At 35.3% G+C, this 13,410-nt stretch overlaps 1 protein-coding gene across 2 annotated transcripts in view; it reads right to left on the minus strand.

Moving 5' to 3' along the window:
• Positions 1-12,009: 12,009 nt before the first annotated feature.
• Positions 12,010-13,410, minus strand: part of LOC144971362 (copine family protein 1-like) — a 46,454-nt gene continuing 45,053 nt past the window's right edge. The window contains exons 10-11 of one of the 2 annotated variants that reach the window (XR_013645122.1): positions 12,512-12,816; positions 12,010-12,383 (exon numbers count right to left, since the gene is read on the minus strand). Coding sequence is in view for 1 of the 2 variants with exons in the window: in XM_078912152.1 (XP_078768278.1) it covers positions 12,643-12,816 (174 nt within the window). In the remaining variant the exon portion in view is untranslated. Of the gene's footprint in view, positions 12,384-12,494; positions 12,817-13,410 lie in introns of those variants that run through there. The other variant, XM_078912152.1, reaches the window with a different exon arrangement.

Consider the following 13,410-nt stretch of genomic DNA (forward strand, 5'->3'; position numbering starts at 1 on the left):
ATAGAAACCGGGTTAAACTCCGGCTCTATGGGCCTACAGGCTCCGAAGGACTACTTTACCATGGGCCTAATCTACTAGCTTTGAAGAAAGGACTATTTTTATAGAGATACCAATGGACCGATACTAAATAAAATCTAAGAAGTTACAAACTAAAAACACTTGAGCATTTATATAGCGCATTATTCACTGAACATGCTCAAAGCGCTTTACAAAGTTTCCCTGACCAACAGCAACACATAACATGTAAAACGAGACATGACGCCTGTTAGGAGAAAATACATTTTTCCGACAGAGACAATGTTGTTAACGAACAGGTACTCACTTTACTCCTGAGTATGGTGAGATAATGTGAGTAAAGAGCCTTTTTTCCAGGGACTCAACTATGCGCCGAGCAAGGCTCGAACCCAGGACCTTCTGATCCAAAACATGAGTCCAAAGCACATTCTTATAAAACGAGCCTGTCTGCTGGTGTCAAGGTTTGGGCCATCCTGAAAAGATGTATTGTGGATTGTCTGGAGGCTGCCATAACTCTTCTCTTCTCTTTTGGGTATTGACAGTTTACTCATGAATTAGTCCGTTTCTTTTTATAATTGTTTCACAAAGAAGAAGATTGAAGTCACTTGGGCTGAATCCATTTAGAATTTTCCAGGGAAACAACTCTTTCCAAAGTAGGAAAAAAGGGGCACATAACCTAGCTGAGGGGAATAATAATAGAGGGAAACAATCCAGGAAATACGTATTCTCTTTTTGAAAAATAGTCGAAGATGGGTGACCTCCCTCGATTACAATAAGAAATAGTATTCAAGGACGACAACCCATTCAGAACAAACTGTTTTGTTTGTTTTATTGCATTTTCTTGATTATCTCCCTTGTTCATTATTATTTTAAAATCAACTTTTGATAAGTTAACTGTCCTTTTTTGCTGCATTGTATTGGATTAGCTCCCTTGAAATTCAAACTCCAAAACCTTGTCCAGACTTTTAGGGTCACTTCTGTGGTGTGGGTTCGAATTCCTATTTTGACATTTTACTTCTCTGTTTTTTGGTTACCTGCCTCTCCTCCATACTGACATATCCTAGAATTCTCAAACCAGAGACTACTATACCTTGTTTGTATTCAAGGGTTTTACGGCGCTTGTTTGTAACACATTAAGGTCATATCAGCGCCAGTAAAAAGGAAGAAAATGGGAAGGTGAAAAGTTCTAGAATTATAATTAAATCACCCAAGCAAAGAGAAGACAAGGGGGAGTTGGTTCAAATAGGAAACAGATGTAGATTCCAAAAGCACACAATCAAAGCACTTAGTTTGAGATCACCTAAATTTCTCATCCAGACACAAGCACAGGTCCCTACTAAGAGGAATACACTCAAATGTTAAGAAATCATTTATAATATGGATACAACATATAATACAGTGCATAACAGAGAGATGATTTACAAGGGGAAAAAATATCATCCCCCAAAACTAACGATACATTTAACTGTTTCCCTCTCAGCCAGGGTGTCTGGCCAGGGCCAGGACACAACCAAGTAATCTCATTCCAAGACAAAGACAGAAAGCAAGATGGAAAACAGATATAGGGGGATAGAAGACACAGTAAGTACTTCCCTGCCCACTATGGGAGGTCAGGAACTCCACCTAATACTATTCATTGGGTACGACATGTGTGGATGTGATATCTAGTGGTTTGATATTCACTTTCACTTTCAGATCGGATGGCCCTGGGTTCGAGCTAGGATCGGACATAGTTGAGTCCTCGGAAAAGGCTCTTTGCTCACATTTTCTCATCGTACACATGTGTAAAAAAGAGTACCAGGCCGCTAACAGCGTTTTTCTGTCCGAAAAAAATGTAATATCGCCTCAAAGACGTCATGTCTCGTTCTACATGTTACGTGTTGCTGTTGGTCTGGAAACCTTTGTAAAGTCCTTTGAGACTTTGAGTGCACATAGCTCTATATAAAAACTCTCATTTACGGTTTTTATAGCATGAAACGGACAATTGCAATTACTTGCTATCCTGTGGATAGGATGATAGTCTATTGCAATGTACTTTCTACCAAATCTAACTTAGCTACCCATTCACTGCTGGGTAGACAGAGGGATCAGAAAAAAAAAATCTCGACTGCACCCGGGATCGATCTCGGTCCCTTTGCGTGTGAAGCGAGTGCTCTACCAACTGAGCTATCGGGACCCCCAACACTCAGCTTGTTGCATAATAATACACAGTTACCAAGAGAGATTATTTACAAGGTAAAAAATATAAGCGTTGCAGGAATTCACGCTGGACTAGATATAACTATTTCTCCAGCAGAGAGGTCTCCAGCCAGGGCCTCGGCAAATACAGGTCACATAAAAAATTCCAGAAGAACAGAAAGCCATCGAGAAATGGACAAAAGATGAGAGGGATTATAGAAGACCCTATCAGCAGCTCCCACCAACCACCAGCGTAGCATCATGAAAAACTGATACAAAGCTGCTAGAAGCTGATTTTTTTTTTAAATAAACAAAAATGAATATATAACAAATTCAAAAGAGAACAAAATTCCAACAAGGGAACGTTTCAGGCTCGAAACCTTTCTTCGGCCAATAACAAAGACAATAAAAGCATCAATACATAGCTAAAAAAGCATATGGAGTGTTTTGGTGGCAGAGAAATATTTGGCACATCCTTTCAGTAAGTAATAGGATCTTGTTATTGGCTGATGAAGGGGTTTCAGCCTGAAACATTTCATTTTTTAGTTATTTTGTTCTCTTTTGGAGCTGTTACATTCATTTTGCTGCTTTACTTTACATCATGAAAAAGGAGATTAAACTCACAATCACTATCAGCAGTTGAGACTGTTTTATTTCAATGACTGCAACACGGTCTAAGAATGGAACACATCACCAGTCCATACACACGTAACCTAAGGCACTGTATAAAAATATATATATATATTATATTTAAAAAATAGATAGTTTGTTTTTAAAGGGTTTACGGCGCTAGTTACACATTAAGGTTACATCAGCGCCAGTAAAAAGGAAGAAAATAGGATAGTAAACAGTGCTAACATTACATTTAACTCACTCAACCCAAACACCGACTATATCCGTAGTTTACCTGGATTACTTTTATCCCATGCCTATTTATTGCATTTTTCTGAGACAAATTATAGGTGTAGTATCAAAGCTAATGTTTTTCATTTTTACATGTTTATGGTAGTTGAATAAAACTATCTAGAGTACATGCTCATTTTTAAAACATTTTGTCCAATTTTTTGTTTGTTTGTTGCTTTAGGTCTCTTCCAACACAATTGAGGTTATATGAGAGACCGCTGAAACAAAAAAACAAGCAATCTAACAAAAATAGTACAAATGTAAATCAAAATCATAACCTAAAGATATCATACGCTAAATTATAAATAACCAAGAACAAAAAGGCAGAAGATTTACAGAAAAAAAAAAATATCCCCTGTCAAAAATACAATCACAAACCAAAGAAGCAGGATAGGCTAGTAAAGAGAAGAAGAAACGACATCACTATCGGATCGTACACCCATGCGAACATCATAGGTATATGATTCAAGGGTGATGCTCCCATCCAACCACCCGCTTTTCCAATTTTGAAACCTAGCAAAAATCTCCAGGATTGAGTGAGTTAAAGTACCCAAGAAAAGGTAAGACAAAGGGGACTTGGTTCAAATAGGGAAAAGATGTAGATTCCAAGAGCACACGATCAGTGTACTTAGTTTGAGATCACCTAAATGTCTCATCCTGACACAAGCACAGGTCTCCACCAAGAAGGACACACTTAAATATTTACAAATCATATATATATATATATATATATATATATATATATATATATATATATATATATATATATATATATATTTGTAAAACAATAATAATACAATTCATAATAGAGAGATGATTTACAAGGAAAAAAATCATCTCCCAAAACTCTAAACTACCCATTTGACTGTTTCCCTCTCAGCTAGAGTATCCGGCCAGGGCCAGGACAAAACCAAGTAATCTCATTCCAAGACAAAGACAGAGAGTGAGTTGGAAGACAGATATAAGGGGATAGAAGACACCGTAAGTGCCTCCCTGCCCACTATAGGAGGCCAGGAACCCCACCCAGACCAAAATGACACACTGGGTCACACTACACACCATCCAAACTCATTACACACTAACTAAATTATAAAATAAGCAAAACATCAGAGTAAATCAGCGTGAACTTATTTACAAGTCTAAGAACCCAAATTGTGAATGGGCTCATTGTTGTGATGGAAATAATAACAAACCGTCCACCTTGATGACAAAAATTGAAAACGGTAAGTAATTGAAGAGTGGTTTTCCACAACTCCCTAACTCCCCATTTCTCCATTTTGAGATATTGAGGATTATTTCCCCTAAAATTTCTCATTCGGTCTATTATTTTATCATATTTAAACTTTAAATTAACAGAAATCTAGAGAAATTCAAGTGCCATTTGATGTTTAGAATACATTTTATATTTCAATTTTTCTCATGAGTAGAAAATCTTAAAAAGTACAAAAATCGACTTAGCGAGTTTTAGAAAACCAGCCTTCAATTGGACATTACAAGCTTGATGCACTGAGTAACAACTGGTAGTAAAGAGATAATCTTGTGGTGTCAATAGACAAAGAAGCTGCAACTTTCCGGGAAAATCCCTTTTAAAATTAAGGTGGCCGTTTGTTTGTTTGTTTGTTTTTAAGGGTTTTACAGCTATTGCAATACATTTAGGTTATATCAGCGCCAGTAAAAAGGAAGAAAATGGGATAGTAAAAAGTTCTAGAATTACAATTAAAGCACCCAAGAGACATTAAGACAAAGGGGAACTGGGAACAAATAGGGATCAGATGTAGATTCCAAGACGCAATGTATTTAGTTTGAGATCACCTATAAGTCTTAGCCTGACACAGGCACAAAATCCAACAAAGAGGGATACACTCAAATGCTTACATGATATTATTCAAAATAATAAATATAATAATACATAACAGAGAGATGATTTACAAGGAAAAAAAATATCATCTCCCAAAACTAACTACACATTTGACTGTTTCCCTCCCAGCTAGGGTATCCGGCCAGGGCCAGGATAAAACCAAGTAATCTCATTCCAAGACAAAGACAGAAAGCAAGTTGGAAAACATATATAGGGGGAATAGAAGATACAGCGTACCTCCCTGCCCACTATGGGAGGTCAGGAACCCCACCCAGTCACAAAGAAGCTTTTACTTTCCCGGAAAATCACTCTTAAAATGAAGGTGGCTTCTTACCCCACCCATCCCCTCTACTATTGCCCATTAGGACAATGTTAATTTTAAGCCCGTCAGTGCGCTCGGCTATCAGACCTGCAAATATGTGCGTGCTGGTATCGATGTAACACAATTGTAATAAAGCATTTAACCCTCATCAATGCAACAGTCCACCATTGACATTTTCTTCTTGTAAACTATGTAAATTATCTCAACACACACCTACACACATACATCCATGCACACACACACACACACACACACACATTTATATATAATATATATATAATATATATTATATATATATATATATAATATATATAATATATATATATAATATAATAATATATATAATATATATAAAGGATAAAGACAATTTAAAACAAAGTTAAATGGTCACAGTGTTTGGAAAATTCTATCAAAAGATCCGACCTCAACCCTTAATGGAGTTTAGCCAGAATTTTGTACAAAAATAAAAGGGAGATGATAAAAAGGGAAAAAAATTGTTTTAAAATCATGAATAGAAAAATAGCTAGAAGCATCTCAACATTTTACCTCTCAGCAGAAAAACTAGCCTTTAAAACGAGGACTAAATAGCCTTTAAAATCAATTGCTTAAGTTTCATAGTTAGGAATGTTGAAGTAAAATAGAATTGGATGTTAATCAAGTGGCGTGGAAAAAACATTGGGATGTGTTGTTCGAGTTGAAAATAATGATAATAACAATAATGGGAAGTAAAAAAGGAAGAAAATGGGATAGTAAAAAGTTCTAGAATTACAATTAAAGCACCCAAGACAAAATAAGACATAGGTGAACTGGGAACAAATAGGGATCAGATTTAGATTCCAAGAGCATACCACCAATGTACTTAGTTTGAGATCACCTATAAGTCTCATCCGGACACAAGCACAAAATCCAACAAAGAGGAATAAACTCAAATGCTTACATTATACATTTAAAATAACTAATATAATACATAACAGAGAGATGATTTACAAGGAAAAAAATATCCTCTCCCAAAACAATAACTGTGCATTTGACTGTTTCCCTCCCAGCTAGGACTCCGGCCAAGGCCAGGACAAAACCAAGTAATCCCATTCCAAGACAAAGACAGAAAGCATGTTGGAAAACAGATAGACTAGCGTCCTATCAAAAGAGTGGCAAGCAATTGCAATTGTCCGTCTCATGGTATAGAAACCGTTTTCAGCTCCGGCTCCATAGGCCTAATGGCTCTGAAGGACTGATTTTAACAAATAAAATTATGATCAACTCCACCCTGAAAGATGGCAGCTCATGATTCAGGCAAAAATCAGAGATGCCAAACTCTCACCATACCAACTACATGAAAGTTGTCGCATGTCGCATTCGTTACGATTCGGTGAACCTTTGTCTATTTCAGATTTGTTTTGTTCATTACAGAATTTGATGAAAAATCTTTGTTGTAGTTGAAAGAACTAAATGCTTGTTTGTTGGACGGCATTGAGTATAGTTTGTACTTTTTGCTTCTGAGCTTGATTGAAAAGAAATCCATTTTTGTTTGTCTTTAAGGGTTTTACGGCACTTGCGACACATTTAGGTCATATCAGCACCAGTGAAAAGAAGAAAATGGAATAGTCAAAATATTCTAGATTTACAATCGAAGCACCCAAGGAAAAGTAAAACAAAGGGGAATAGGATTCAATAGTCGTATCGTCACTTCCTTCCTAATGACGCATGGTAACTTAGTAACACTGGCTCTAAACTATCGGAACAATGGCGGACGCCCTATGAAATATTTCTCCGGCGAGCATAAAAGCGTATCCAGAGTTTAAAAAAAAACATAAATTTGATCATGTTTTGACTTTTACACATTCTGATCACAAGACATATGAAAAGTTCTAGCCAGCTTGAAGAATAAAAAGTAATGATTTTCTTTGTTTAGAACCAAGATGGCCGCCGTTGCCAGGCGGCGTGACATCAGACTATTGTATCCAATTGGTTCAAATAAGGATCAGATGTAGGATCCAAGAGCATACCATCTATGTAGAAGAAAGCTTGACAGATGATCTACATTGGCGGGATTGGAGACAAGGGGTTTATACAGAATAGAAAGCAATCAATAACGTCAAATTTTGTTGTCATTAAAACATGAAAAAGACAAGAAACAAAAAACAAAGAGAAATAAAAGGGAAAAAAAGGAACCCCTCCCCCCAATTTTTTTAAGAACAAACATTCTAATGAGGCCATGTCTTGAAAATGACGGTTCCAAACCCGAAGAAAACTCAGAAGGGAAGGTCCTACATGAATGGCACATGAAAGCGGGTGCATAGATGCTATTATTAGCTTCTCTGCGCAATCGCACACTTCGCTTAATCGACACACTAACCCGAACTCCCGAGGGTGTGCGATTAAGCGGAGTCGACTATATCACGAAATATAAGCTGATGTGTATAGATAGTTATTGATGAATGAGAAAAGCATATGTTCAGTCAACACAAAGCGTCACAGGCTCACAATTAAGACTGGTGTGATTGCCACTCTCAAAATAGAAACAACAAAGATGCCAACAAATAATTATCATATAATTATATCATTTAATTTGGCTTTTACATGAAGTGAAAAAACAAACAAACAAACAATTAAAAAAACAGAATTAATTATTTATCATACCAAAAAATAAAGAAATAAATAAATAAAAAATAAAGGTACATAACCATTATTAGTCTAAGATCAAATTTTATAAAATCCAAAAGGCACAGCGGATCCACATCTAAAAATCTTGTAATCTGATACAGCACAACACTCTTATTATAATGTCATAGCTAGAATTATCAAAATAAAGTCACAATAAATGAAAGTGGTTTAAACTGATCGATACATAAAATGGTGGAAAAATACAGCCTGAGCTTCGTTAAGGTGTTTATGTTTGATATGAATTAATGGCAATGGTAGACTAAAATGCAAAACCAATGCAGGAGAGTCAAATGTGAACTAAAATTTGGGTATTAAAAGGGCTGTTCTGAGGCTTATAATTAGATCCATATTGCCCAGTCTAATTCTCCTGATATCGTTATAAACAGAATTGTCCATGTTCAGGTCGTTATATCAGATATTTTTATGTGTCTTTGATGTATACACAGGATGGCATTATAAGTGTGCTGTGTTGTAACACACATCTGATGACACAACAGTAAATATTATAGATCATTTATTCATCTGTCTGATACATGAAATGTTAAAACAATTTTATTCCACAGGAATATTTTTGTAATTTGATAGGCCACTGTTGTAATGGTTTAAAATGATTGTTTTGTTTCTATCAGGCGTTCTAAATTGTCAACATTTTCCTTTTTTCCCCCAACTGTTTACTATATTTCTATATTTTAAAGCGCATTGAGCATTATGTAATTTTGTATTTGCGCGCTATAAATATAATATTATCATTATTATTACTATTGGGGTAAAATCGTAGATAATCAGCTGTGTAGAAATTAAAGTTTGAAATAAAAGATCAATTTGTTAATAAAATGCATTGACAATTGCATAATGTATAAATCTCATCACCATAAAGTCAGGGTTTAAATTATACATACTATATAAATATGTAAGTGATATAATAAAAGCACTGTATGGTGCAACTTACGTCTTTACTGTATAATATTCAATCACAATCTATTTACTAAGAAATCTCAATAATCATAAAATACAATTCAGATAAAATAAATTCACAACCTTGCAGACGTTTAATCCACTTGTTCATGGTATTCATTTCTATCACTATAAGAAATAAAGGATATTTCTCATCATTATTAGTACAAGTCTTCACTCCACACTTTTCTGAATTTTATTCGTTTTTATCACATTCTGCATCCCATCCAAACATTGAAAAGCTCAAGCTCAATTATTTAAATGCAACTAGGTATAAAATCAACATAAACAACAAGATTTATTTATCTATTTATATATCTTTTAAAACAAACCATATTTTCTTTCATTATTTATCTCATTATAATTTCACAACGGACTGTTTTCATCAACAAGGCTACTGCCAAATCTACATCCTTGCTATGACTGTTCTCATCACAATCTTTATATAAAAGGGGGATAACCCACTTCTCCGTAAATCCAACCATTTATTGTGGTTTTGAAAATAGAGAAAACATTTAATCACTATGAAAAAAACCATCAAACTACATGTATTAAAAACAAAATGTTTATATGACAAACTGAAAATGTACACAACTTGAAAACGCTCCCAAATACCAAATCATGAATCTACGCAATGCAAATAAAGCACAATCGAGTTGTAAAAATCACATATAATATTAAAATAATAATATTTGTAAATGAAGGAAGACCATGACGAAGATTAAACAATGTAATGTTGTAATTTTATCATATATAATTTGAATGTCATCTACATCAGTGAATGGCATCGTAGCTTTCCTCCACACAACGCTTAGCTTATTTTTTTGTTTGTTTGTTTGTTGCTTTAGGTCTCTTCCAACACAATTGAGGTTATATGAGAGACCGCTGAAACAAAAAAACAAGCAATCTAACAAAAATAGTACAAATGTAAATCAAAATCATAACCTAAAGATATCATAAGCTAAATTATAAATAACCAAGAACAAACAGGCAGAAGATTTACAGGAAAAAAAATATCCCCTGTCAAAAATACAATCACAAACCAAAGAAGCAGGATAGGCTAGTAAAGAGAAGAAGAAACGACATCACTATCGGATCGTACACCCATGCGAACATCATAGGTATATGATTCAAGGGTGATGCTCCCATCCAACCACCCGCTTAGCTTAGTTTTGAAAACTACATGTCAGAAAATCATCACCTAGGAGACAGCGTGGCTCAGCAGTACGGTCTTTCCATCGTACCCGAAAAGTACCGAGTTCAATCATCTGCCGCTGCACTGTGTGGCCTTCAGCAAGTCACCTCGCCCTAGCTCAACTTACGGTGCTGCACTGCGGCTGATGCCAGGGTTATTCCAGTCTTCTCTTGGAATAGACTCTAGAGACAAATTTCCCCGGTGGGATAAATTAAAGGAATTGTTTAAATTTTGTTCTTTTTTATTTTCAAAGAGCGAAAACGGGACACCCTGACTCACTGTACTGTCATGGACCAAAACAGCAGTATGTTTCGACAACGATAGAGTTAATGTTCCCATCCGAAACCTCTCCATGATCACTCATTCGTTAGTATTTCACGATCCCAGGCTTCAAGCAGCCCCCACCACTCTTTACTTTTCTGTTTGGACTATTATGTAACATAATTTAGATTTCAAGCTCTTCTTTCTGCAAGTACAAAACTGACAAAATCAAGCAATTCATGTCAACAACAAGCCACAATACTGAAATACCAGTCCCGTGTGGAAAAGTCTTTGGAATTATTCTTTGTCCACCAATCAAGGTGGATTATACACTCACTCAGCATCCCCTATACAGTTTAATGGCATATCAAGTCAGACAGCAGACCACATAATCCTTCACTGCCCTGTGATAAGATTGGCGGGAGGTTTCAAGGCTTTCCTCAACTGCGGTGACGAATTTAAAGACTGACTGGAGACTTGCAGTGTGGAGATGTAGCCATTCGCTACTGCTACTAATTAATTAACTGAAGTACCTAATATGTTATTTATCTGGAATTTTTTCTATGAATTTTATAGATGTTCATTATTGATTAATTCATTCAGATGTCTATGTATCTCTTTATTAACTAATCATTATTGTTTGCCTTGTTCATTATGCAGATTTAGCTGCTTGACGCTCACAGAAACAATACATAAGAATCATTGATGATGAATATATAAGTTTAAATTCAATTGAAAAAGACGTATAGGTGTGTTCTACTTGCTCAAGAGCATGGAAAAATAAATAATGAATCAAGATTTTCAATCCAGTGAAAAGCTAGTGGGAGTTTCAGTGTTATTTTTGTCTTCTTTCTCAAATCGTCATATTTCATTTTTAGTCAGTAGTTTATCGACTATGAGGGGAAAATAGGAGATAATGCTAGAGTACGCTGGAGTGTGGGGCAGTGTGGCTCAGCGGTCGTTGCATCATACCTGAAAGGTACCAAGTTTGATCACCTGCCGCTGCACTGTGTAGCCTTGAGCAAGTCACCGTGGCCTAACTCAATTTGCTGTGCTACACTGCATCTGACGCCTGGGTTATTCTAGTCTTCCCTTGGAATAGACCCTAGAGACAAATTTCCCCTATAGGATGAATAAAGGGAATTTTAGTCATCTTAACGCTTCAAAAATATAATTCAAAATTGAAAACAGCACATCTCTGTAAGATATTCAGAAACTCAAGGTGAAAATGAATCAATATGAAGTGTGGAGTTATTTATGATGAAAAAAAAATTACAAATTACCAATTTATGTATGTCTGTAGAGGCGATATATGGATCAGTCCCCATATGTTCCTGTCATGTAAGTTGAATGTACATTCTAATCAACGTGTACTTATTTACAGGTCTGATAACCCAAATTGTTATAGAATCATGTATTATTATAATGGAAATACTATCAAACAACCCCCAAACTATTGCGCATTACAACAATGTTATACCAATGTTATTATAAATTATTGTGCTAGGTTATCAGACCTGCAAATATGAGTACAAAAGATTGAGAGCCTAACACTTTACTCTGAAAATCTACACACGTTCATGGAGTTGTCCCACTCTCCTGTGTATAACACATCCAAGTGTCACATTTAAGGCCTATATCTGTTTGTTTGTTAGTTGTTTATTTCTATTTTTTTTTTTTTTTTTTGGTTTTTCTTTCTTTTGTTGGTTCTTTGTAGGCTCCCCATAAGAGAAAAACACACAAATGTTTACAGATCATCATTATATATTAAAAACAAGAGAGGAGATTTACCAGGAAAAAATATAACATCTCCCAGAATTAAAACTATATATTTGTCTGTTTCTCCTCTCCCAACAAAGGACCCGAGCCAGAGCCAGGACAAAACCAAGTTATCTCATTCCAAGACAAAAACAGAAAGCAGATTATAAAACAAATATAGATGGGTAAAAGACACAGCACATGACCTTCCTGCCCACTATAGGGAATGAGTTTAGCGGAAGAGTAGCGTCCCTTGATTGGACGTCACCCATAGTCTGTGACGTCACCGGCGGACGCGAGGACGAGAGACGCATGCGCACAAACAACATGACGTTCTCTCTCTAATAACTTTTCCGCCGGTGACGTCACAGACTATGGGTGACGTCCAATCAAGGGACGCTACTCTTCCGCTAATCTCATTCCCTATAGGAAGACCAAAAAAAAATCCCACACAGCTGTAAAAGTTTCAGTAAATAGAAAAAGAAAAGAATAGATTCATTATCGTTATCTCTCGTTCCAATCAATATAAAAATCCTATTCATCCCACAGAAGCTTGAGTTTCTTGATGGCTTTGTACTGGTCTGGGATTTCCTTCAGGGCGTGGATGGCAAAGGAGGCGCCTGGGTTTTCGGCTTTCTTTGTTACTTTGGCATAGTCGACAAAATGGAAGTTGTCAAAGTTACGGACAGGCAATTTGTCGTCAAACTCCTGAAATAGACATTTTCAAAAATAGATGAAAGGTGGTCAGTCAGTTCATTACCAGGCATCAAGAATGAATATTCATTTAAATTACTTTATATTAGCTCCTCATATTTAAAGTTGAGATGAACATTTTTAAAGAGCATAAATTAAAATTCATGTCTTTCAACATATAATTGCCATTCCTGTCCTATTTCAAACTAAAAATTAAAGACTTTTTAAAAGTAAACCATGATAGTTCTTTCATTTTTAAGTAATCATAACAATTTGGAAGTTCAACTGAAATCTACTCTCAATATACCTACTGAAGAAGTATTTATCGCCTGCAAACATAATATATATATATATATATATATATATATATATATATATATATATATATATATATATATATATATATATATATATATATATATATATATATATATATATATATATATTATAAAAAACAAAAACCATGAAATTATAGTGCTCAACTATTTGATAAAAGGAGCTATTTATAAACATTTCAAGTATAATTATGATTATTTAACTTCTTCAACATTGTTTCAAGCGTTAGCTTTCATTAGGATGATGGAATTCTGCCCATCGGTGAGATTGGCT

Source organism: Berghia stephanieae, chromosome 4 (genome assembly GCF_034508935.2).
Source record: "Berghia stephanieae isolate SIO BIC M18660-M18661 chromosome 4, UCSD_Bste_1.3, whole genome shotgun sequence".
In the NCBI taxonomy this organism is placed as follows: domain Eukaryota; kingdom Metazoa; phylum Mollusca; class Gastropoda; order Nudibranchia; family Aeolidiidae; genus Berghia; species Berghia stephanieae.